Below are 27,750 nucleotides of genomic sequence, written 5' to 3'. Positions count from 1 at the left end.
TTTTTTTAAATCTTCATTTTTATACGATCAATCTGCGTTAATCTTCAAAATCGAACTCACAAAACTGGTCCAGAGACCGATGATGAATTGACCATTTATTTGCAATCGTTAAACGCGAAGCTCCTTCGCACTCCTTCCTCTGAATCAGGAAACATCTCCACCGAAAAGTTTCAGTGCTGAAGAGACGCAAACTTGTTATAGCCCTCCCATCCATCCGGTGTGGTGTCGGTGGCCGCATGCACCACACGACGACTGCACTGTGCCTGCAGTGTGGTGTGTGCTTCCGCACCGTGAAGTTTTCCTCATTGGGTTTATTGTTCATAATCTTTTATTTGCAATAATAAATTTATCGATTTGCGTCCGCTTACGATGTGTGTTCCCATCTGAAAAAGGGCGGCTGGCGAGATTTGTTTCTCCCCTCCCCGAATCCGCTCGGTTTCTCGTCGATCGTTGATCACTCAGAACAGAACAGAGCTCCGATGGAAGTCCTGAGAAATCCAAAAAGTGACGAACGACGTCACTTCTTCAACTTCTCCGGCGGCGCAGCTGAGGACGAGCGTGCGCGCGGGAGGGCATTAAAACTTAATCGAGTGGAGAAAATCAAAAAATTGAACGGTTTTTCGGCGAAGTGATTCAATTTCGTGAGGGTTTTATTCCGTCTGCACAGCTAATCGATTCGTTGCAACAACGCAACAACGGACGGCTGAGCCCCGATTCAGGGTTCTCGACATGAAGTTTTAATCGAAATCACGCAGAAAGGCTTTGGAAAGGCGGGTGCTCAGCTTTGTACGTTGAATAAAACATGCTTTTGTTTCCGCCAATTCAATGACACAGTTGTCGTGTTTGCGGATTACTTCGTCTACCCTTGGAAGGTGTTAATTTGAATTATTGAACAACCGCAAAGAGATATTAAAAAGTCATTAAGAGTGGTTGTTGCTCGGTGCTCATTTGGTTTCCAATTGTTATAATTACAAGCGGAATTAATCTATGCAGATGCGTGTTCGTGCACAATGTTAAGTTTAGCAAAGCACTTGGTACAGATATACACTGGTCGTCATAATTTAATGATCATATTGGGAATTGCGAAAATTGAATATGGAATGATTTTCACAAAGCTGTTGTTGTTTTTTTTTACAGTGGATTCAGTTACCCAGATATTCGTCTCTATGAGATTTGACCTTTTTTTCTCCCCTGTTGGAGAAATTAAGCCACTGCGTCCAATAGGCTGAACTTTTGTGGCATGTCCCGTTTTGATATTCGCATCTAGCCAGCTAATTACCATGTGTCAAGTAATCAGCTACTGCCACAACGCGTCGTCTCCCAGTCAGGTGCAATGGAATTGATAAACTCCAAGACCTTCCCAGGTTCTGCAGACCAGATCTCATTGGGTTGCAAGCAACCACTATTTAGAAATCTTTGCCTGCGCGTGTATAAAGCACCACAACTGCAAAGCAGATGTTCTGAGGTTTCACGTTCCGTATTACAGAAACGACAGATATCACTCTGAATATGGCCAATATTTTTCAAGTGATACCTGCTCGGGCAGTGTCCAGTTACTAGGCCAGTGTATGTACATTGAGCTCTCTTGTTGAGCTCTAAGAGCTTTTTGGTTTTATAAGCATTTGATGTTATAAATCGTTTTGACTGATTGCAATTTTTGACATCCATCCAATTGGATATCATTCTCTGCTCAGCCACTTAGGGGTCGTTCATAAACCTCGTAGACTTTTTTGGCGGGAGGGGGGCTGTCTGGCCAAAGTCTACACTTCATACAAATCCTAAATTTTTTGTAGGGGGAGGTGGCGTCTGAGGTTGCCAAATTCTGGTCTACGTGGTTTATGAACAGCACCTTATTAAGCAATCGCAAGAATCTTTTGCATCCAAATAGTTTTCAAATTTTGAGTCTTCATCTTTTAGCAGATGTTATCTTGTAGTATAAATATGCTTTTCACCTTATGGGTATATCTTTGACACTGTTATTGCCATTTTAACATTTTTTAGTGTTGGGGATTTGTCTTTCGTCACTGATGCTAAATCTGGTCATCGCTAACGATATCTTCATTCTTCGAAGTCACCATCTGCCAGCTATCGTAGATTCATCTAAGAGCCTCCTTATCACTCACATGACGGGAAATAGCGCTGAATATCATCACACCCAGTTTCTTAAAATTACCGCATATCGTTCTATTCCACGATATTTTGATCGTCTGTCACAATATTTTCCTCGTAAATATGTACTGCTTTTTTTTCTGCGGAAAATTCGTTTCTCGGTTGTTCTCGTTTCCTTGCATTGCTTGCTTAGCCGGGTATCGAACAACAATATCCGGCTTTTGGCATAGTTCTTCTTTATTACTTTTCGCGATGCTGTGTTCACAGCTTCGTGGATTGACTCGCAATGATTTTTTTAGGCCATCTACATAGATTTCGTTTAAATATCGGTTCATCATGCTTTTGGTGATACTTATCTGCTATACCTTCTGCTGAAAAGTGCTAGATGTTGGAAGGCGACGGTCGCAGAATTCTTGAGTTCGCAATGGCTGATAGCAGTTCCCGAATCTTTTTTTTATGTCTTTATTATCGAGACTTTCAGTCTAAGGCTGGTTCGTCTCCGCTCTTGAATCTTTCTGCCAACCCGTATTGCCAGCCACCAGCGTTTTAGTAGCATCGACGCTGATAGTAAAACCAAATTTATATCACCCTGTCTTTGCGCTTCCTGATTTACTTAATCTACAGTCGCAACAGCTTGAATTCTACATACGTTACCCACCATCCCAGTTTTGCGACCATCACCACTGATATGGATATGATTGTCATGACCCTCTCGTTCACCTTCTGCAGGAAGCAGAAAAAGCACGCATAGCGGTCTACGAAACGAATCATTCTCTCGCCTTACCCGTCATGCATCGCGGCTCAGATCGAGAGAGAGCTTGGAGTACACTAATCGATGTCTCTCGCTGGATAAAAGTTAAAAAATTCAGCCACGGAATGCATATAATTTCGAGCGTGATATACAAGATGGTTCGTATCATTTGAGAAGAGAGACAGCTGAAATCATATGAAACGATTCTCTCGTGATGGCCATGATCATTTGTAGCACTGCTGACTACGTGATAGTGATCAGAGTCAATGTTTGATCCTCTAAAGGCTTTACATCTATTACACTATGAGACGGCTGACTACCTTAACTTGGCAGCAATGAATGCAAGTTTCACCATTTAGGTTCCTAAAATATGGTTGAAAACCTGCAAAGGTCGTTCATAAACCATATAGATCAATGTTTGACCATCGTGAACTTTCGGTTGTACAAAACTGTGAAAACTTATAAGCAATTTTAGCCAGACCAACCTCCTCTTTTAGCCGGGGCCCGTGGCGTAGTTGGTCACACGTTCGCTTCATATGCGGATGGTCATGGGTTTGATTCCCAGCCCCGGCACTTGCAATTTTTCGTCAGTTGCTTTTCTCCCGAGAGCAACTGACACTGACCCTCTTCTGAGCCCCATGGCTCAATCGGACCCGGATACCTGGACATCGGCGAACTGCTACTCATAATGGACCCCCAATCGGACTGGAAAGGAACAACGGCCATCCATCATCATCCTTGTGCTCATCATTCTACCAGGTGTAAAGTAGAAAAGTGAAAGCAGCAGAAAGACAACCAGTTCGATAAAGTAGAATAGAATCTAGGCGCTGTACAAAATGTAAGTGCAGCTGTCAATTGAAATTGCTCACGTAGTGCCCCAGTGGACAATAGAGCTGTAAATTAGGTTAAGTGATTAAGAAAAAAAAACCTCCTCTTTCATCCTCCCATACGCCAAAGTAGTTAATTTACTTTTGGAATTCATGTTGGATTTGGTTGTCTGTTCTCCGCCATAACAATTAGTTAACAAAATACATTTTTTTCATCTTTTTATGTGGGTTCTAAATTATTAACAATGATTAATTACAGAAATTTATGGTACATCTCGTGATGAATGTCTAGTGTATTGTTTAATTGAGAATTGATTCCTACCGTCCTAGAGAAATCCTGGAGTGATTTTTGATGAGATTTTTGAAATTGTTCGGCGAATTTATGATAAATGAATTAGTATCTGCTGAGAAAATCTCTGTGAGTATGTTTGTAATAAAGGCTCTGCCAACTTGAGGTGCAATCAGTACCAAAAAAAACCTTGAATACCGGATGGATATCAAGCATATGTCCTACGCAGTACTTTCTTGAGTAGGGCCGTCAAGATCTTGTTAAAAATTCCGTAAAATGTTTGAGAATATCATTTCTCTTCCTAAGTATTATTTTTTTCTAGAGAAACTACTTTCTTTTTACGTAAAACAGTCGCCAAAGATATTTGAAACCCAGAATGATTTGCCAGATATTTATCGAAGTTTTTCACTAGTAGATTCTCTAGTCTAGTGTAGTCTAGTCTACACATACACAGTCATTCATTGAAAGATACCTGGAAAATGATAGAATCGACTACTTCTATAATTTTTCTATTCATTATCAATACTTGCAAGGCATCGGAGATGTACTACAAGTATTGAATTGGCCAAGACTACTGTGCAACATCATTGCATTCAATTGAAATAAACTATGGAACGGTGACATCTCGTCAGCCGCGCCGTATCGTGTCATAAATGTGAAGCAAAAATGTTGGGAGTGACGTTGCTAATAAAGTTAATGTTTCTCCTTTGGATTTCCTCTTCCTGGGATGGGACATGGGTATTTGCCCCTCATGTCCTGGCTAGAAAGCCTAGGCTTAAGCGCCATTGCTCGCTCTCTGAAACGAAATTAAAATAAAACGATCCCTTCCCTGGCTCAATTAAACAACCTTTATTATAATAAGGGAAGTAAGCCGTATGATTTCTACCGACCACGCTTCATATAAGTGTGCTTTGTTTGAAAAATAGCATGAAATCAAAGATAAATTTGAAAGATCTCACCAAATATCCAAATTGAATGCCTGGTATCCTCTTGCCGATGGCAAAATAGCCCGTTTGCGGGCGCAAACGCGTTGCGATCAAAGCAATTCCAATTACTGATATTCTGCTTTGCGGGTATCACACTCGCGCATAATTTGCTTGACGCGTCACTACGGCAGCGCCCTTTATAAACGACGCACTTTCTCTGAACAAACATACCGACGCATGATCCTTCTTTTAATGACGTGTTGTTCCGAATTGCACCAACTTCCGCCAAAACTTAACACTTGAAACAAAACAAAACAAAAAAAAACACGCCTCGGCGAGATTCTTCCGCAGCTGATGATTTCACTACTGCTGTCCGGAAAGTACATTTGAATGAAAGATTCTTCTGCCGGTAACGGCTTCATTATAGTTTCACCTAAAAAGCAAAACTTTGTTCCGGGAACACAGATTCATTCATTCATAACACGAAAGAAATGAACAAAAACACTTCCACTCGTGGTCACTGGAACGGCATTGAAAGCTTCATTCTATTCGAAAACTAAACTCGGCACAAGCTTCTAATACATGTATGTATCATGGAAAAACGTATATTAAATTTGCATTTTCAGCTTACATTTCACCATTTTTTCAGCCGAATCAAACGTCACACGGAGTCGAGAAAAAACGCGACAGAAAATTTTGAACACAACCACCCGCAGGCAAAGCTTGCTGCGATCAGAGCAAAGTTGTTCAGTAGTAGATTCTCTGATATACTATTACACGCAGATAAATGACGCTTGTTCAAAACAATAAAACGCATGGTTGGTTTTCAAACTGAGAATTTACTTATTCCAAAGTTATATTTAATTGTTTTCATTTAGAGTTTATCGATAAAAACAACCAATTACCATCATTTCATATATGTAATGTCAAAAATTTCATTTGTTTCAACAAGATAAAAACCATAAACATGGTCCGAAAGCACTCACACATCTATAAAATGCTTACCCCAACATCGCCTCAACGAAGAACGTGCAGCAAATCCATCACGCCAACTTCCAAGTGCAGCTTTGGCCGTGATGGATGACGCGCAGGTACTCACGACAGCATCCACAAAAGGTTGATCGGTTTCGCCTTTTTTGTCTTTTTTAAGTCGTCCTCCTCCGCATCCGCTTACCGACGGTCTAAAAATAGATTTTCGAGCTGCCGCAGTTGCTGCCGTCACCAACACAATCACATTCCGGGTTTGTTAGTGGCAAAAGTGCAGTCGTTTGAATCAATCCATTATTTCATGTTGAAAATACCATATCTTTGTTTGTTTTAACAAACTGTCAAAAATTTCGACAAATGAAAATATTTGTACACTGAAGTTTTTTTTACGACGGTAATGGTACCGCGTAAAAAAAACGCGTAAAAAAACCGCGTTATTTCAAAAAACGTCGTAAAAAAAGTCCAAAAAAAACAAGTCACGTTAGATGTAATCCTGACTATTTTGCGCGTGTTTTTGAAAAAACTCGTTTTTTTTTACGACAAGTTTTGAAATAACGCGGTTTTTTTACGACGTTTTTTGAAATAAGCAGTTTTTTTACGCGGTACCGCGTAAAAAAAACGCGTAAAAAAACCGCGTAAAAAAAACTTCAGTGTATTATCAAACACTAGAACAGTTCAGTTTAAACTAGAAATCAGTTTGTCGCTATAGTAAACTGAAAAATCGGTTGATTTGAACTAGAATTTAATTCTAGTGACTGTTTTTTACATTCATTTTCTTCTAAAATTGCTTCAAGCATTTTTCCTTAACTTTTTTTCTAGTGATTCGAGAGATTTTTGTTGTGGTTGTATAAAGAATATCTATAAATAATTTGTAGAAATGTATCCATAGTTTTAGTCTATTTTTACAGTAACTCTACTGTCTAGGACGTTTTAACTGTGAAATCTTCTATATAGGTCCTTCCAAATATTGATTGAAGACTTCCTCAACAGATTGTTTTTATCTTTATTAACGAGATTTTTTGCCCTTCCGAAGGAAGAACTCACATTTTGCGAGTTTGTCGGGAGTGAGATTCGATCCCAGGTCCTCGGCGTGATTGTCAAATGCTTTAACCATCACACCAGGTCCGCTCCACGAAGGAGCTAACATAACAAAAGATATAAATTCTGCTACAACTCTTGAGGAATTTTCAAAGGATTACTTCGATGAATAAATTAAGACAGTTTTTAGTGCGAGAGTAGGTCTCGGCTTCATATAAATAATTCGCTCACACTTGTAGATAGTGGGCACAAATAGGAGTGTGTTGTGGATTGGCATCTAAGCCGAAAAGAGAGATGAGTTTGTGAAATAGGAGTGTTCACGGTGCGGCTTCGGAGTCAGTTTGGCTTTCTATTCCGCAGAACCATTACCTGTTCTGTGGCTTAGTTGGTTAAAGCGCCGGTCTAGCGAATACGGAGTCGTGGGTTCGAATCCCACCAGAACGCGATTTTTTTCACAAATTTCATCCCTCAATTTGCCAATTAGCAACATTTCGTGCCTTCTAATTACAAGTTTTTCCAGTATGTTTCAGACATACCAGCTAATCTGGTAAAATGCCAGTAAAATGGGCAATATGTATCATTGTGTTCTTTGGAAATCTTTGAAAGAATTACATGTGAACAATTCTGAAGAAACTCTTGATGGATCCCAGACGAATAGTTCCTCAGAGTCATCAGAGGAATTGCTGAAAGAATCTTTAAATAATTTCTAAACAATCTATAGATGCATTTTACACTAATCCGTGAGGAATTTCAGAGGAAATGTTCGGAGGGTTTTTGCATACTAAGAGATGTTACTGATGGTTTCTTTACTGGAATTCTAGAAAGGATTTGGAGAAATTTCCTGATATCTGTGCAGAGTTCCTAAACGAACACATTTGAAAAAAAAATCATTCAAAAGCATTCCTATTTGGAGGAGATCCTGGGGGAATCCTTGAATAAATTTGTAAAAAAAACCCTTGGAGAATTTTTGATTTAATACTTGGGGATGTATTTTCAAGGTTTCTTCGAATGAATAGCTAGAGCAATCGCTGGAGAAATTTCCGAAGATATTCTTGAAGAAATAGTAGCAAATTCAACTGAAGGAATCCTTACAATTCTTGAATCCTTGAATTCTTGAGAGAACTCCTGTACCTAGAGTCTTACCACTGCTAAACTTTTGGAGCGAAGGACGGTCAGGGAGAAATATTAGAAGATTTTCGAAGAAGAAACCAGAGGAATTACGAGGAAAATCTATATAAAAAAACTGGTAGGCATTCGAAAAAATATGGAATTTGCAAATGAAATTCTGAAAAGTTTTTATTTTATTTCTGGTAGGAATTTAAGATAAAATTTCTGGCAGAGTTCCTGGAAAAATCTCGAAGGAAAAAATCTGATGAATTCCAGAATGATAGCAAAATAGTCCATATTTTTTCGCATCTTCATCTTGCTGAAAGTTTGCTCAGCAATGTATAGAAAATATTCGTTTTGGAAGTTCTACACGCCTGTAACATTAGCTCATGCCTGGATGTAATACATACTACTTGTTCATATACTTCACATTTATGCCACCAGTGTAGTACTTTAATATGTCTCAATTCGGTTGATATGCTAGAAAACAGCGTTGCAAGAAATTAAAAAAAAACATCAATTGTTGTAGCCCAGTGTATTGAAATTTCCAGCCACAAACCAACGCAACGTCGTGTACATTGAGCCTAAACAGCCCACAGTAGTAGGTCGATCTCACCCACCCACCTGACGAAACGCACCTCCAGCCAAGTTGTTTAATCGCCAGAACTTTATTTGCATTATTAGTCCATTCGTCAATTCAATTCAGCACACTAATGTGCACAAGTTGTGTTTTCGCGATTTTATCGTGTTCACACAATCACCGGCTGAATGTAGAAGAAAATTGCTATTCGCACATTTTCACTTCCACAAGTGTGCGTCCGATGATATCAAGTGGTTGCTGCATGTGCAGTGCACTTTCTTGCTGAAATTTGTCTTCTGAGTTTTTGTTCTTATCCACACGTTCACGGCGGAATGACATGGAAACGATCATCGGCCAGATGTTTCAGTTTTTGCGCAACAATTTCGCCCCCGTTTCCGGCAGATTAATTTAAATAAAACTGAATTAATATTGTCTCACCGAGAAATGATTACCACTCCACGTTTGTTCATCCATATGTGGGAATTATTAATAAATGTTTTTGTCACAGTGCCGCGTTCCAGGCAAACCGAAAGACCCGATTCACCTTTAGCGTACTAGTAATTTCTCCGCTCTTTTGGCCGTAAAATTGTTTTAACCGCAACAACTTCGTCACAAAGCGATAATCATAATTTATGGTTCGTCAGTCAGTGCTCTGTAATCTGTCGCTGCGGCCCGACCGACTCGGGCTCTGATGGAATGCTGGCACTGGCTGTTTTTTTTTCCCTACATGATTGCAAGGTGTGCTCTTTTGGTATTAATTTAATTTGATGAGCCCAATTCACACATTCATTTGTTTCGCGGTTGATGACGGTAGGAATGTGCGCACCTGGGCCACTTGCTTCGCGATAGGAAGAAGTATGTTAGAGGAAAGCCGGTGTGAATCATTTGAATATTTACTTGGAATGCGTAATAATCCGGCATGTAGTTTCATTAGGGTAGAAATTTATTTCGTCATATGCGCTAATTCCCGTCACATCAGATGGAAAACAGCCAATAATTACAGATACTTCAACTTACCTAAGGTACCCCGGGGTAAGTTGAAACGGGTGGGCCAAGATGAAACACGAAGTTTTGAAAAAGATATTAATACAATTTGGAAATTGATCCTTCGCTAAAAGATTGTTTGAATCAAAAACTATGTGTTATGGCGATCAAACTGTTTATCATCATTATAAAACATCATGTTTACCCGCTGTTTCATCTTGCCCCACCCGTTTCAACGGTTTCAACTTGTCCCGGTGTACCTTATGCCAATGCCTTTAGACATAAGATGGAAGCAAAAAGATTTAAATTACCAATAATCAGCCCAGCACTGCTAATCGAATGGGGTCTCCAGTTAGCCTAATTGTTAAGGCTATGGATTGCTAATCCGAAGACGGCGAGTTCGATTCCCGTTCCGGTCGGGAAAATTTTCGCGATTCCCTGGGCATAGTGTATCATTGTACTTGCCTCACAATATACGAATCCTTGCAATGGCAGGCAAGGAAAGCTCTTCAATTAATAACTGTAGATGTACTCAAAGAGCACTAAGTTGAAGAGAGGCAGGCCAAGTTCCAATGCGAACGTCGAGCCATAAAGAAGAAGAAGTAGAAGAAGATGATGAAGAAGAAGAAGAAGATGAAGAAGGAAAGAAGGTAATCGAATAATTGCGAAAAAAATCACGTTTCACTTTGAAGTTTATGTCTTCTGCGAAGTTTTTCATACAGATGAAATCTTGGTCTACATGCAAGGCTATCCAAATAGGGTGACGAAGGGTATTATCGGCAGGTTTGTTCTCTTCGTCATGGGGGGTTTTTGTGGGCCAAATTGCCCGAAATTTGGGCATATAACTCAGCATGGTTGGGAAGGATTTGAGGCCAAATCTGAGTTCAATGGGTTTCAAAAAACCCCCCGTGACGAAGAGAACAAAACTGCCGAAAATACGTAAGTTCCCCTATATTTATCTATAGAAATTTCAGCATTTTCTCCAGAAAATTCTTCAAGGGGTTTCTTCTAGTTTTTTTTTTTTTTGTAATTCCTCCCAATAATCTTGTAGGGTTTCGTCCCAGGAATGTTCATTGTATTTCTCCCGATATTTTACTTCAGATTCTTCCTGAGATTCTTCTTCAAGCATTCTTCTAACGATTTCTCCAGAAACTCCTTCTGTATTACCAAGGGGTTCATCCCAAGATTCTTTTAGGGATTTCTCCCGGAGTTCCTTCCAGGATTCCCCCAGGGATTCCACCCTGCATGCATCGGAATTCCTTTAGGCATTTCTCCGAAATTTCTAAGGATCCCTTCTGGAATTTCACGCGCCATTCCTTCAGAGATTCCTGCTGGGTTTTCTTCATTGGCTTCTCCCAGAATTCTTTCAGGGCAAAGGCTTTTTGCGGCCTGCAGCGATTTCCTCCGGGAATCCTTTCGAGATATTTTCCGGGATTCCTCTATTGATTCTCCCCGGATATTTTGTTAGAAATTTCGCCTCGGATTTTTTCAAAAAATTCTTCAGGTTTTTTTTTTCCTGGAATTTCGTTGGAAATTCTCCCCGGGATACTTCCGTTGATTCCACCCAGGAATCCTTGACGGATTTTTCCCGGTATTCCTTCAGAGATTGCCGACATTCCATCATGGATTCCTCCCGCCTTTTCTTCATTGAATCCTTTGAGGATTCTTCCTGTTTTTTATCAGAGATTTCTTCAGGGGTTTCCCTCGATATTTCTTTATAAATTTCTCCAGATATACCTGTATTTATTTTTTCCAATGTTTATGGAATCTTTCCGGCATTTTTTTTTTCGGTATTTATTGAGCTATTTTCCCCGGGATTCCTTATTTGGATTATTTCCGGCATTCCTTCATTGATCCTCCCCGAGTACTCTTAACGGATTTCCCATTAGGATTCCTTCTGGAGTTCAATTGGGAATTCCTCTCTGGATTCCTTTATTGACATTGACTCATCCTGAGTTTTCTTCAGGAAATTCTTCCGAGAGTTCTTCATGAATATTTGATTCAGTGTGTAAACGGCATCGTATAGATACCCCACGCGCGCGAATCGTCTAGATTCAATATCCAAATTTCAAGCTCGTTTTGGAATATTGTCGTTGGAAAACCAATCGTTTTCATTGGTAAACGGTTACCGCCGCGGCTTACAGTAAAAGTGAAGTTCTGTAACGCGTAATTTGTAACAAAATTTATATTTTGTTATCCGATACATCACTTCTCGAGAGGCTGATATAGGTCGGCAAATTATCGTAGTTGTCGTTATAACAACTACTCGCCCGAGTGCGTTATCGGGTAGCCGATCTATACTGTAGTCAAAAGAGAGGAGAGTGAGCTGAGATACTTTCGAAGTTCGGCTGCTTGCGTTAATAAAAACAAACGCAAAAAACTACCTGCGCTGATAGCATCTGCCGGGTCATATGGCAGGGCGTTCGCAACCCCCTCCCTGCGACCCTCCTGATAAAGGCAGGGTTCCTCGATGGATGTTACGAGATGATGAACTAGCACAAACGATCGTTTTGCTAATGCAAGTTCGGACGACAGAAAACGAAGCCGGTTCAACTGCACGCAAACCACGTCTCCCTCCTGACCACTTCCTGATTGGAAACACGATACGACTAGCTCTCGGGTCCGGTGAAGCTGAAAAAATTCAAGCTTCAAAGGAGGCTGGTGGAGCAAAATACATCCTGCGAACAAAATCGAAATCGGTTTCAGAAAAATTGAAACAAATACGTGAGCTCATTGACGAAACACCTATCGAAATAATTGAACACCCAACTCTAAACACAGTTCAGGGCGCCGTGTTTGATTCAGATGGAATTAATCACAGCGAGGAATACATTCTGAAAAACCTGCAGTCCCAAGGAGTAACTGCTGTTCGACGCATCAAAAAGCGTGTTGGTAAAGAGACTCGGAACACTCCGATAACTGTGCTAACCTTCAGTGGGGCAAGGCTTCCAGAATACGTCTATCTAGGTCTTCTCCGTGCGACTGTTCGACCCTATTACCCTTCGCCAATGGTTTGTTTCCGCTGTGCAACGTACGGTCACACGCGTATGAGGTGCGATGCTACGAAGTTTCAACAAGTCTGCCTCACATGCTCGGGAGCACACGAAATACTGGAATCTCCATGTCCCAACCCAGAGCACTGTAAAAACTGCGGTCAAAATCATTCTCCAATCTCGAAACAATGTTCAGTATACCGTGAAGAACAAGACATCATCCGGTTGAAAATTAATCGCAATCTAACGTACAGCGAAGCTCGATCAGAATACCGGAAAGCTAATGACAAGTCCTCATATGCTGCGGTAGCTAACCAGCACACACAAAATGCGGACAGCGAAAAGGATCGTGTGATCAAAGCTCTTCAAGAACAAATTGCAAGCCTCACCCAAATGGTCACAGAGCTCAAAGCGCAAATAGCTTCAAACAACCAACAACAGTGTAGCTGCAGAATCTCCATCAATAAACCCGGCAAGCAAACAGGAACCGCCCAGTTCATTCAACCTGAACCACCACGCAAAACCCGCTACTCGGATCTAACGCGATCTAGTTCATGTGACCAACTACGACCCGTTAATTCGAAAACCGCCAAAAATCTCCAGCCAAGCTCGGAACCCATCGAAATCAACGCAGTGAACATGGAATATGAAAACTCGCGGACTACCAAAAGAAAAGGAAACTCCCAGAAAAACAACGACAATGAGGAATCCCCCGAAAGGAAAAAATGTCCTGCTGTTGAAGACACGTGTTCGAACCTAGCCTCGGGTGTCGTTACCCGTAGTAAGAAGAAATAATGGACAGTACAGCCCAAAGGAAGGAAATAAGACCCAGCGAAAATAAGGACTTCCCCAGGACATCGAGAGAATACCACGCCAGCAATATCCCATCTACAGATCCCATCTACAAACCACCATTGACCACGGTAGAAAACAGTTCATCTAATCTTCATGATTCGCCAAGCGCGAGGCTTCCCGCGTCGGCCCTGACCAGGGATGTTCCGGGCGTGCCCGACGAGCCTCTGGCGGCAGCCGACGCGGCATGCCTGCACCCTCAGGCAAGTAGTTTCAATTTTGTTTATCGAAACAGTACCTCTCTGTTTCAATTTTCCAGTATAGAACCCAGAAACTCTACCAATTACGACGCAAATCTAAATCTGTCAACGATATGCGATGAAATCACAGTAACGCCCCATGTAGGCGTGCGGTGTGGGGAGGGAGAGATGAAAGTAACCTCCCCCCTTCCGGACGAGGAAGTGAACGCTCGGGGGGACTGGAATAAGCCAGTTTTACCAAACTTATCCGATACGTCCTCCTGGGGTTCGGCCAACCCTATGACACCAAGCTGCCTCAACATCTCCTCCACCAATCAACAACAACCAAGATCATCGAGAACATACAACGCTTTCAACTTTTATCCTATCTTCACACCATCATCAAGCATCGAAGAGAACGGTTCATCGAAAGAATGTCATGATTCGCCAAGCGCGAGGCCTCCCGTGTCGGCCCTGACCAGGGATGTTCCGGACATGCCCGATGAGCCTCTGGCGGCAGCCGACGCGGTGCGCCTGCACCCACAGGCAAGTAATTTCAATTTCGTTTATCGAAACAGTAGCTCTCTGTTTCCCACTTATATTATAGAACCCACTAAGCAACACTCAGCTCAACATGCGTTGACTTCTGCTTCAAGAATGCAAGTTGCAGCTCAAGCCGGCGTGAGGTATGAGGAAGAAGGAAACTACCTTTTGTCGGACGTGTCCATCAACGGTCGGAGGGCCAGCGTCAATAGAGCTCGGCCGCAAGCGGAACATGAGCAAGAAGAAAGGATCATCAGCAGAGGGAGTACCTTGATGAACGGTCCCAGCCTCTCATCTCTACCAGCGGAAGCATTATCAAACTCGGAAGTATACGACAGGCTTCGAAATGTTCAGTGTACACCAGTTACAAGCAAATTACAACCAGTGACTGCAAAACCACACAATCAACCGATGCGGAGAATGTCTTCAGAGCCGAGTACTGCCAATTCCCATGACAGAAACCAGGTCAGCCACAATAAAATTCTTGTCCTCCAGTGGAATATAAGAAGCATCTGGGCAAATAATCAAGAACTCTCTCATTTCGTTCTAACCAACCCACCTATCGTGTTATGCCTCCAAGAATTGATGGCCAAAAATACTGATAACTGCCTAAAAGGAAAATATTCATGGAAATTAGCTCATCGGGATGTTCATAATGGAAGTGGATCTGCCGGGCTTGGGATTTTGAAGGAAGTTCCCCATCAATTCATCGACATCAATTCCAATATTCCCATATGTGCAGCAAGACTGCTCAGCCCATTCAATATAACAGTGGTATCAGTATACTTTCCGCATACCACCAAAGATCGAGACATCATAGATGCTTTAGATAAACTTGTGGAAACATCGCAGCCACCATACATTATAGCAGGAGATGTGAATGCTTCTCACGAAGCTTGGGGTAGCTCCAAGTCAACGAAGAGAGGTAGAATGATCTTGTCTTGGGTAATCAAAAATCAAATGATCGTTCTAAATGATGGGTCTCCAACTTGTATAAATGAAGCGCGTGGATCTTTATCCGCCATCGACATCACTATTGCTTCGCATAATCTCGCCTCCAAGTACATTTGGGAAGCTGCAGAGGATACAATGGGAAGTGATCACATACCGATTACCCTGAAAACAAAAGAGACGTCAACCTACTATGAGAGCCCAAAGCGGTGGCTATACAAGGATGCGAATTGGAGGGAATATGAGCGAAAAGTTGAGGAACTAGCAGACCATGATAATACCATCGAGACCATTGAACGCACTATTTATGAAGCAGCAATATCTTCAATACCACGAACATCTGGAAAACCATATGGCAAGGCAGTTATTTGGTGGACGGATGAAGTGAAAGCAGTTGTAAAGGCTCGCCGAAAGGCATTACGTGCACTGAGAAGGATAGACACAGATGACCCTCGAAGGAATTATTGTCTCCAAGAATTTCAAAGGACCAGAAGCGAAGCTCGAAAAGTTATCACCAGGGCCAAACAGGAATCATGGGTTCAGTTTTGTGAACGTTTTGCACCCACAACTGGAGCGGATCAAATCTGGAGCAATTTCAATAGACTATGCGGCAAGAAGTCTAATGGAAACAAAAGTTTTATTATAAACAACGAGCATGTCACCGATCCAGCCAAGATCGCAGAACATTTCGCCGATGTCTTCGAAGAAAACACTGCAGACTCTACCAACACCGACCAAACCGAGAGTCAATTAGACTCGAACTCCGAATGCGACGACAGCAACCCGCCAGGAATCGACGAACTGGACAGCGAATTTAGTCTCTTGGAACTGTTGAGCGCAATCGATTCTACGAAAGGCTATTCGACAGGTAAGGATCAAATAGGCTACCCTATGATCAAAAGGCTTCCTTTATCGGGAAAACTATCAATGCTGAAAGCGTTCAACAAAACATGGACCACAGGACGTTTCCCTGATAGTTGGAAGGAGGGGGTTGTTGTTCCAATACCGAAACAAGGGGAAAAACGTCAATTCGCTTCCAATTACCGTCCAATAACTCTGTTGAGCTGTATTGGCAAAATCTATGAACGCATGGTAAACCACAGACTAATTACGTTTTTGGAGCAAAATAATCTCCTCCATCCTGATCAACACGCGTTTCGGGCGGGTCGCGGAACAGCCACATATTTTGCGGAGCTAAACGAAATTCTGGTGCAAGCAACCAGTAAACACCAACACTGTGAACTGGCGTTGCTTGATCTACGTAAAGCCTACGATAGGACTTGGCGTCCTCAGATCTTGAAAAGAGTGAAACAGCTTAAGATGGGAGTAAACATGCTCAAATGTATCGAAGGTTTCCTGACAGATCGTACATTTCAAGTAAGTTTCGGAGGTAAACTCTCGAAACCTCGAATCCAGGAAACGGGCGTACCACAAGGATCAGTCCTATCAGTGACCCTTTTCACTCTGGTTATGGATACAATATTTGAGTCTGTCCCGAAAAACGTGAGAATCTTGCTCTATGCCGACGATATATTGCTCATCTCCACTGGAAAACAAGCGTTTGCCGCCAGAGTAAGACTGAAGAAAGCTATTGAGGCGGTCCATGTTTGGGCAACGAACAACCATTACGAGCTTTCTGCAAGCAAATCAATGTTGCTACATGTTTGCCAAAGGAAGCACTCCAACTTGAAAAAGAACAGATTTGAAATCAAAATTAACGATGAAAAAATCCGAGACGTGCCGTCAGCAAGGATCCTCGGAGTGGAATTGGATAGGCGCTGCACGTTCAAAAAACACTGCAAGATGGTCGTTCAATGCGTTAAAAAGCGTTTAAACTTCATTAAAGCAATTGGAAATCACGCTAGCAGAGAAGTTCTGTGGCGGATAGGAAATGCCATCTGTGTTTCAAAGCTGTTATACGGGATTGAATTATTCGGTACGAAATGTGTTAGGCCTTACCAAACCACTTTCAACCAACTCCTGCGAACGACATCCGGTGCTTTTCGAACATCACCTGCGATAGCCATGGCTGTGGAAAGCGGAGTACTCCCGCTCAACGAACGAGTTGTCCTAGCTATGGTTAAAAGTCTATGTCGAATTGAAGAGAAGTCTGTCATTGGTAAACCAGCACTCCGAAGCACCACCAACTCAGCCTTAAGGACGCTGGTCGAAATAGTCATCCCACCCGTGCAAAAACTCTCCCGTATCAGTCGTAGACCGTGGAATGCAAAGTCACCGTCAATTGACTGGACTGTAAAAAATAAATTTAAAGTAGGACAAGGAGCCGTTAGGGCTAAAGCTATTGTTACTAGTATGTTGGATGAAAAATATGGAACATTCGAGAAAATCTATACAGATGGCTCCAAACTTGGCTCGAACGTCGGTTTTGGGGTCGCTTTATGTGGACGAACGGTTGAGCGCAAACTACCAGATCAATACAGTATATTCTCGGCGGAAGCAGCAGCAATAGCAACAGCAGTGAAGTATGCATCGAAAAAGCCAACCGTTGTTTTATCAGACTCAGCAAGTTGTTTGAAAGCGTTGGAAAGTGGTAAATGTCGGAACTCCTGCATACAAGCCATCGAAACAAGCATCGGAAACAAGAAAATCTCTTTTTGCTGGGTTCCGGGTCACACAGGAATCAAGGGAAATGAAGAGGCCGATCGAGCTGCAAATAGAGGAAGATCTTCGCGATTATCTGTACATGACGTTCCAGCATCGGATATTGCCAAATGGGTTTCAGAAGAGCTTTGGAAGAATCATCAACATAAATGGACTAACGAACACCACCATCATTTAGCGTCTATTAAAACGCAAGTTAGGAAGTGGAAGGATCGACCGAAACGGAAGGAACAAATAGCTTTAACAAGATGTCGTTTAGGACATTCGAGAATAACGAAAAGCCATATTTTCAGAAAGCTTGCACCAGATGTTTGCGAAACATGTAATGATGAACTAAACATAAACCACATATTAACGAGATGTAAAAAGTTTGATAATATAAGGGAAAAATTAGGAATTAGGTTAAATCTACAAGAATCATTAGGAAATAATGAAAAAGCTGAAACCAAAATGCTAAAGTATTTAAAGCTAACTGGATTGTTACAGGAATTGTAGAATAGTTTGTTGGAGGCGAATGAATTAAAATTAATAAATTTAAAGCCTCAAAAAAAAAAAAAAAAAAAAAAAAAAAAAAAAAAAAGAATATTTGATTCACATAAGGATTCCTTTAGGGATTTCTCTCAAGATTTTTTTCGAGTTTTTTGTTAACGAATTATTTACGAGATTGCATAAGGGGATCCTCCAAGACTCTTAAAATTCCTGTTTGACCTTAAGATTCCTGTTTGTTCTCCCAGGATTCCTTAATGACATTTTTACAGACTTCCTTCAGGGATTGTTCCCGGGACTCCGAGTGATTCTCGTGATATTGCTGCAGAGATTTCTCCCAGGATTATTTCAGGGATTTCTCCTGGCATTTTCGCCGCGATTACTGCAACGAAACTTTTCTGAGATGCTTAAATTCTGCATACGAAACAGAAGTCCCCTTTTGCTGCAGAAGACGCCCAACGGGGGCATTCCACAGTATTGTTCTGAAAAATTGAATTGAAGAATTATAAGATAATTACATTTTTTTTAAATTTAACTCTCTAATACCCAACCCCGCCTTTAGACGGGGTATAGTTTGAGCATTTTTGTAATTTTTGTTTCGTGGAAAATCAAAATTTTTATATTTTTGGCTGATATTTAGGACTGTTTTGTATATCTCAAAATGGTTTTTGGTGTATTTCAAAGCGTATCTACATTTTTTAAAAATCATTGAAAAATTGATGTTTTAGTCACCTTCTAGAAGTCATTGTTTATTTTGTATTGAATCGTTAAAATTAACATATTTTAAATTTTTCCCAAATCATTCTATCGTAGTTTTATAGTTTAAGGAAATCGAATACACTCTAAAATTATTTTCCTTAAAATTCCACGGAAAATAAAATTTTCTATGAAAAAAGTTTACAATAAAAATATTTCAACAATAATCATAAAATCTCAAAATGTTTTCTTCTCAAAAAATCCGTACCCCAAAGAGGCTTCCAGGAAAAATATAAAAGGGTGGGGATGTTCAAAAATAAAAATTAGAAAAATCAAAAACTGAAATTCATGAAATCGAGAATTAAAAAGAATCACCTTCCAAAACATGTTTAAATCGATTTTAGATGACGAAAAATGATATTTAGATCAAAATAAAAAATATGGGTATTAGAGGGTTAAAGAGTACTTTGTCTTACCGCAAAACACAGCCATGAATCGGAATGGATATGTGCTCTACAGGTTTGAGTGAACAGTACAAAGGTCGCTCCCGTTTGTTTTGTTTCATTGCCGCTGTTTTGTGGTATTATTCTTATTATTATTTATGACTCAGTAGCAGGCACCAAATTTTTCCCTCACTCACGCGAGTAACGATCTATCACACAGCGATATTATCCGGATAAAGCAGCCTGTGATATTTTCCTTGCACCCATGGACGATTGAAAAGGCTCTCACTCCGGTTTCTTGGCGTGATAAAAGTATGCTCTCTCCAATTAGCGCTCACTCACAAATCGTTTGTTCTCGCAGGAGAAAATGGTTGCTAAGTCTGCACCAACCCATGTTTCCACCCGGTTGACGTCTGAGCGGTAATGTGTTGTCTAGATGACCATGAAAACAAGAACAATTAATGTAAACACGGCAGTACTAAACGTCAAAACGTGCATCGGTGGAGACGGTATGTGACTCGGAGACGGAGTGAAAAATTTGATGCTTTGTGGTTTATCCGTGAGTTGTACATGGAGAGAAAGAGAATTATCGCGAGCGCTGGAGTAAGAGACTTTTATTTTTCACCCCTTGCAGAGAAAAATCATGATCGCGGAGGTGGATAAACCCGAAGAATTCGATCACGTGAGTGAGAAATTTGATGCCTGCTCAGTAGCATGGTTCTATAACTCAGCGTCATAATGTTTCATAAAGGTAAATACCAGAAGATTTGTCGTAACGTCTTTGGCGATTATGACTTTTTTTATGAAAATTGTAAAATAATATTCATGATATTCTTTATTATCGTCATGATATTATGACTTGTAGTCATGATATCATGAAGCGGCATATTTTATGATTTCATGACTTTTTCGTCATGTTTTCGGAAACGGATTTTTCCGGTGTAGGAGTTTAAAGAAGTAATTTGAATGAAGCTTTTGCCCCATAAGCTGTTGCCTACCTACTTTTGTTAGTTGGGTGCTTCATTGATTACTCCCGGGATTCCTTGAGCCATTTTTATTGGCACTCCTTCAGGATTCTTTGTTCGGTTTCTCCCAGGAATCCTTCTGAAATTTCCTCAGAATTCCTTAGTTGAATCCTCTCGGTATTCTTGCATTGATTTCTCCCGAGATTCCTTTAGAAATTTGCCCTGGAATTATTTCGACGAACCCTTGTGCGGTTCACTTAGGGATTCCTTCAGATATTTCTCCTTGGATTTCCCCCACGATTCTTCCTTCTTCTTCTTCTTTTTGGCTCTACGTCCCCATTGGGACTTGGCCTGCCTTGCTTCAACTTAGTGTTCTTTGAGCACTTCCACAGTTATTACTTGAAGGGCTTCCTTTGCCTGCCATTGCATGAATATGTATATTGTGAGCAGGGATGCCAGATGATTTTTTTTAAATCTGTATCATTCTTTTCAAAAATCTGTATCCCATACAAAATTTGGGAGAAAAATCTGTATTCCATACAAAAATGAAATGACCCCTCTAGCTCAAAAATCTGTATTTCATATAAAACGAAATCTGTACGGGTGCTCGAAAATCTGTATGTATGGCATCCCTGATTGTGAGGCAAGTACAATAATGATACACTATGCCCAGGGAGTCGAGAAAATTTTTCCCGACTGGAACAGGAATCGAACCCGTCGTCTCCGGATTGGCGATCCATAGCCTAAACCACTATGCTAACTGGAGACCCCCGGATTATCTTTAGCGATTTGTCCCATAACTCTTTTAGTCTTTTGACGTTTCATGGCCTTGTTGTTTACGATTTGTAGGTAGGTAGTTGTAGGTTTTTATCAGCTATCGGATTTCGTATGCGTGGGAAGGTGTGCTCATCTATGACTTGATGATGGCACGGTGGCATCCCTCCAGGAGGTCCTTCTGAGATTCCGCAGGAACTCAACCCGTGATTCCTCCAAGAAATCCTTTACGTTTTTTAACAAATTCGTGTCACGGCTCCTTCAGGAGTTTCTTGTGGGATTTCCAGGGAGCTCTATTATTCCGAGGGTTTATTTAGGATTCCCTCAGAAGTTCCGCCTCGAATTGTTCAAGGAGTTTCTCCTGAGATGTCTCAAGAGGTTTCGTCTGGCATTCCTTCATGAGCTCTTGCCAGGATTGCTCCTGAAAGTACTCCCGAGGTTATTACAGGTAATTTTTCTGGGATCTCTTTAGAAATACCTTTTGAAATTCTTTGAAAATTAATATTCCTGGAGATTCTCCAGGAATTCCTTCTGGGATTATCCCAGTCATTTGTCTTGTGAATTCTCCGGGAATTTCTTCCGTGGATTCTTCACAAACTTATTGTAGGATTACTCTAGGATCTCCTTTTGCAATTCCTCAGCTCCATCTGTGAAATGGAATTCCTTCAGAAGTTCCCTTTGAGATCCTTTCCGAGATTCCTAGAATTGTTTCTCCAGGAACTCCTTTCAGGATTCCTTCAGAGATTATTTCAGTAACTTCAAGGGATCTCTTTCGGGACCATTCATGGAGTTTCGGGGATCCTCCAGGTATTCCATCCTAGATTCTCCTAATACTTTATTTTGGAATATGCATTGGAATTCCAGCAATTTTACCCGGGATATCTTCCGCAATTTCTTCAGAAGTTCTTTCAGGGATCTCTTTCTTCGAATTTCCATCGAACGTTCCTTTAGAAACACTTTCAAAAATTCCGTCTGGGAATCCTTTCATACGAGATTCCACCAGAGCTCCGACTGATATTTCTTCAGGTATTTTACCTACATTATTCCTTCCAAAACTTCTCCGGGACTTTTCCTGGAGCTTCTTCTGGGATTCTTTCAGGAACTGCTTCTGGGACTCCTCCATAATTCCTTCCGAAATAGATACGGTAATTCCACCGGAAACTTTTTCCGGGGCTCCTCCAAGAACTACTTCCAGGATACTTTCGGGAGCTCCATCAGGGATTCTTCCGGGAACTTTTTCTAGGCTTCTGTCAGAAATTGCTCCTGGAATTTTTTCAGGAACTCCTTCGTGGATTTCTGCGGATACTTCTTCGGAATTCCTTTTGGAACTCTTTCTGGGTTTCTTCTTCGAACTTGTGCCGGCAAGTTATTCTGTAATTCTTTCAGAAACTGCTTCCAGGATTTCTTCAGAGTTCATCAAGGAACTTTTTTCTGGTTTCCTCCAAGAGTTCCGATCTGAACTCTTGCAAATCCTTCTGGAATTTTTCTGGTAGTTCATCCGGAAATTCTTCCATATGTTTCAAATGAAAAGCTTTCAGGAGTTTATTAGGGAGTATTTTGAGAAATTCCTCCTGCAGCTTTTGTCCTCATGAAGTTTCTACAGGATTTCCTTGAGGAAACATTCCAGCAACTTTCTTCTGGTTTTTCTCAGAAGATATTGAAAGAATCTCGGATGGAATTCCTAGAGGGTTCCCGGAACTCCATGAGAAATCCCTTTAAGTCTCAGAGGTGAGATCCCTTCCTGGAAGGACTTCAGAAGGAACTAATAAAAGAATCTCAGATATAGCTCCCAGAAGAATCACGGAAGAAAATCTTGAAAGGATTCTAGAAAAAAAAAATGTAGAGAAACCACGGAAAGAATTTCTGGAAAAATCTCAGAGAAAATACGGAAGGAATTAAAAAAAAACAGGAACTTCTGAAAATATCTCAGAAGTAATTTGTTAGTTTTTGTATTCGTTAGTAATTTGTAGATTTTCCTGTTTAAGTCTAACATGTATTATGTCAATAGAACCCTTGAGAAAGATGGCATAGATCAGAGAAAAGACGGCCATAGAAAATATTTGCCGTTTTGACTGCTCCGTAGATTGCAAGGTCGAAAACCCCCAAAGTTAATATTTCGTGGAGGAATCCTTGTAAGAACTCTTGAAGGAATCCCAGACGCAACCTCTTCAGGCATCTCAGAAGAAACTCTTAGAAGAACCAAAGAGGGAATTTCTAAAGCAATCCCGACGTTTGTGGATCGAATCCCGTCAGCATAATTTAAATTTGTTATACTCTTCTCATAAGTCTATCTTATAAAATTTGTCATAACAAGCAAGATCAATTTTCATAAGGTAGCAAAAATTCATAAGGTATTTTGATGATTTTCGTTAGTTTTTTTCGCTGGGTGTAGAACACAAAACTGAGAAGCAGATATTTCTCCAATGGGCATTTTTAGAATCAGCTAAATAGAATACCTTTTTAATCAAATTCAACGTTTCTTCTAAACAATTTTGCTAGACTCGAATGAAATTCACAGCGATACCAGCTTGTACAAAACAGACCACCTTAAACCCTCGATCCCAAGCAGGAAGATCACGGAGCGTTGAAAAGGAAACCCTTTCGGACCGAACGAATGCGTCTTATTAAGTTTGTTTGATGGTTCTATTTGTTTGTTGTTTAATTTAATCATTATAAAAACGTGTTCCAACAGTGCCTTTTTCTCACTTGAAACGGACTTGCCATGGAACGCCACTGCCCGCCACCGCCGTCCTCGTATCACATTCCTTAGCCAGGGAGTCTCGACTGCATCGCTTTCCAGTCGAACAAGTGTGAATGAACGAAGCGCTCTGACCAGCCAACTGACTGCATTCGCACTTCATGACTAAGATCGGACCGGGCTGGTCAGTTGCAGAGAGCCGGGACGAAATGCAGCAGCACCTCTGCGAAGAAGATTAATTATTTATGAAAATGAATGAGGGGAAATAAATGCCGCTGCGCGTCGCGCCATCAGGTTTCCAATTCCAATTCCAGACTTTCTCGGTCAACATTGCTGGTGCAGTGCTGTTTGTTTTATCAATTAGAACTCTCTGCTTCGGATGCGAGAGATGGTCGAAGACCCTCGCTCGTACCTACCTGCTTATCACCGACACCGACAACAAATGGTCTTAATGTTTTACAATGCTTTTTCTTTCCGTTTCTGTCTTCTGCAGGTACATGAAGTATCTCTATCCCTACGAGTGCGAGAAGAAGAACCTGAGCACACCGGCCGAACTGCAGGCCGCCATCGATGGGAATCGGCGCGAGGGACGACGATCCAGCTATGGACAGTTTGATTCGGTAAGGTTATATTTTTGGATGGGACGGGTCATCTAGTCACGAAAATTCAGAATCACTGCAGTAGGAGGATGAAGAGCATTCAAGATTCTTAAAGCTTAAATAAAACTGTATATAGTTGACCTAAACTCCAAGGAATTTACACAAGTAACTTGAAAATTCTGACAAATAGTGTAAGTGATGCAACAAGTTCATTACCCAAGTAACATTTTGATGGACAATGGATCATTGAAGCCGACTTTTCCACTACTCACCGCATCAAAACAAAAGCGCCACCGTATATGGACGTTCACACATTGACAGCAGTCGAGTTACGTCAAACACACAAGGCACGGTGGCGCTATCTGTTCATTTCATAGCGGCCGTTTTAGTTATTTTAGTGATCCATTGATCTTGTAGAAGTTTTGAAAACTGTCATAAAACCTAATCCCTTATATTTCGGTTCTATGATGGTTCTAAGAAACTCTTCTAGTCTTTTTGAAGAAAAAATGCTTCTTGGATACGCTGTTTAATCCCCCGATGCGTGGTTTGAATTGCAATCACAAAGCCAACTGATTTTGCATTGATTTATGCACACGTTTCTCTACTATTAACTCTTCTCCCATAAGCTCTGAACACAGCCCAGCTATCCAGCGCCAGCCGTGCCGTATCTCCCCTAGTGCGCTTCGATCGCTTGATTATTCATATTTTCATTCACTCATTCATTAATAAACGCTCTCGCTCTGTGTTGGCTAAACAAACAGGCAATAAAACTGCAAATTGATCTCATGTTTTCTACTTGGGACTTGGGACGATCGTGTGCATGCATTTTATACTCCAAACAAGCATCTCATTTCCCCCTTCTTCTCATTCCGCACACAGCCATCAGTTCAACGATCGCCCATTCCGCAGGGCATCCAGCAGATGTCGCCCCTGTCGCTGGTTACCCACGTCAATCAGCAGCAGCACCACCGGCTCCTGGGGGCACCGAACGTCGCCCAGATCCCGAACATTCTGCCGCCCGAGTTCGAGCAGCGCATGCTCGACTACATCAAACTGTTCCAGCCGAAGGAGATGAAACGCGAACAAAGTCCGGAACAGCAGATGACCCCGCGGGATGCCCTCAACGCGTTGGAAATGTCCCGCGTTGCGCTGTGGAACATGTACAACAACAACACGAGTCCGCCGAACTCGCTCAATACCAGCCCGCCGGAGATGCAGAGGTAAGACGCGTTTTCTGTTTGCGATTACTTAATCGATAGTTTATGGAGTTGGAATGAGTCACATCATGAGGAGGTCCATGAATTACGTCACTTAAAATGGTCCATTTACAACTCCACTATGTCACACTTGCTGTATAAATCGTCACAGTTTGATGAACTCCTCCACTTTCTTAACCCGTTTAACTCCAGCTGGAAAATGAAATTTAAAAAAAAATCACCAACAGCCCATTTCTTACTTACCTTACCTTACCTTACCGATCAGGCTAAGGCCGGGGTGGCCTCTGCTGTACATAGTAGCCGCCTCCATTCCACACGGTCCATGGCTGTTTTTCTCCAGTTCCGCACTCTGCGTAGGGTCCGCAGATCGTCCTCCACTTGGTCGACCCACTTAGCTCGCTATGCACCACGTCTTCTTGAACCGGTCGGATGACTCTCGAGAACCATTTTAGTCGGGTTGCTATCCGACATCCTGATGACGTGACCCGCCCACCGTAGCCTCCCGATTTTCGCGGTATGGACGATGATTGGTTCTCTCAGCAGCTGATGCAGCTCGTGGTTCATTCGCCTTCTCCAAGTTCCGTCTTCCATCTGCACTCCGCCGTAGATGGTACGCAACACCTTCCGTTCGAAAACTCCAAGGGCGCGTTGGTCCTCTGCACGTAAGGTCCATGTTTCGTGCCCATAGAGGACGACCGGTCTAATCAGCGTTTTGTAGATGGTTAACTTCGTGTTACGGCGAACTTTATTCGACCGTAGAGTTCTGCGGAGTCCAAAGTAAAAACGATTACCTGCCACAATGCGCCTCTGAATTTCTCTGCTGGTGTCATTGTCGGCGGTCACCAGTGAGCCCTAGTACACAAATTCTTCAACCGCCTCGATTTCATCACCGTCGATATGAATTCGGGGTGGCGGTCGCGGTGATTCCTCCCTGGAGCCTTTTGTCATCATGTACTTTGTCTTCGACACATTAATGACTAATCCGATTCGCCTGGCTTCACTCTTTAGTCGGATGTACGTTTCCGCCATCGTCTCAGATTTACGAGCAATAATATCAATATCATCAGCGAAACCAAGCAGCTGAACGGACTTCGTGAAAATCGTTCCACTCGTGTTTATCCCCGCTCTTCTTATTACACCCTCCAAAGCAATGTTGAACAGCAAGCACCTTGCCGTAACCCTCTGCGAGATTCGAAGGGACTCGAGAGTGTCCCTGATACTCGAACTACGCACATCACTTGATCCATCGTCGCTTTGATCAATCGTATCAGTCTATCCGTATTCGTGCATAATCTGCCATAGCTGTTCTCGATCGGTTGTATCATACGCCGATTTGAAATCGATGAACAAGTGATGTGTGGGCACGTTGTATTCGCGGCACTTCTGCAACACCTGGCGGATGGCGAACATCTGATCCGTTGTAGCGCGTTCACCCATAAATCCAGTCTGATATTGCCCCACGAACTCTCTTGAAATCGGTGATAGACGGCGGCATAAAATTTGAGAGAGTATCTTGTAGGCAGCGCTCAGTAGTGTGATCGTGCGGTAGTTCCCGCAATCCAACTTGTCGCCCTTTTTGTAGATGGGACACACGATACCTCCCATCCATTCCTCCGATAATACTTCCCCCTCCCAAATCTTGGTAATGACCCAGTGTAGTGCTCTCACCAGTGTTTCTCCACCGTAGTTGATAGTTGATCTGCTCCAGCGGCTCTGTTGTTTTTCAACCGGCCAACGTCCTCCTCAATCTCTTGGAGGTCAGGGGCCGGAAGTCTTTCGTCCTGTGCACATACTCCAAGATCTGTTACCACGCCACCTTCGGTACTTGCAACGTCGCCATTGAGGTGCTCATCGTAATGCTGCCGCCACCTGTCGACCACCTCACGCTCGCTCGTGAGAATATTCCCGTAATTATCTCGGCACATGTCGGCTTATGGCACGAAGCCTCTGCGCGAGCGGTTAAGCTTCTCGTAGAACTTTCGTGTGTCCTTAGCGCGGTACAGCTCTTCCATCGCTTCGCGATCTAGTTCATCCTGCTGGCGCTTCTTCTTGCGGAAGACTGAAATCTGCCTGTTCCGCGCCTGTCTGCAACGTGCCTCATTCGCTCTCGTACGGTGTTGCAGCATTCTCGCCC

General features: G+C 42.0%; 1 protein-coding gene across 4 annotated transcripts in view; it reads left to right on the top strand.

Annotated features, from left to right (window-relative positions):
• LOC109417878 (protein dead ringer-like) overlaps nt 1–27,750 on the top strand; it is a 462,566-nt gene that overhangs the window by 413,904 nt on the left and 20,912 nt on the right. For all 4 annotated transcript variants that reach the window (XM_062853473.1, XM_062853471.1, XM_062853472.1 and 1 more), the window contains exons 7-8: nt 24,294–24,420; nt 25,279–25,619. In XM_062853473.1, coding sequence (XP_062709457.1) covers nt 24,294–24,420; nt 25,279–25,619 — 468 coding nt within the window. The remainder of the gene's footprint in view (nt 1–24,293; nt 24,421–25,278; nt 25,620–27,750) is intronic.

The sequence above is a fragment of the Aedes albopictus genome, chromosome 2 (assembly GCF_035046485.1).
Source record: "Aedes albopictus strain Foshan chromosome 2, AalbF5, whole genome shotgun sequence".
NCBI lineage: Eukaryota > Metazoa > Arthropoda > Insecta > Diptera > Culicidae > Aedes > Aedes albopictus.
Note: the sequence above shows the minus strand (reverse complement) of the source record. Positions and strands in the feature narration are given on the sequence as shown.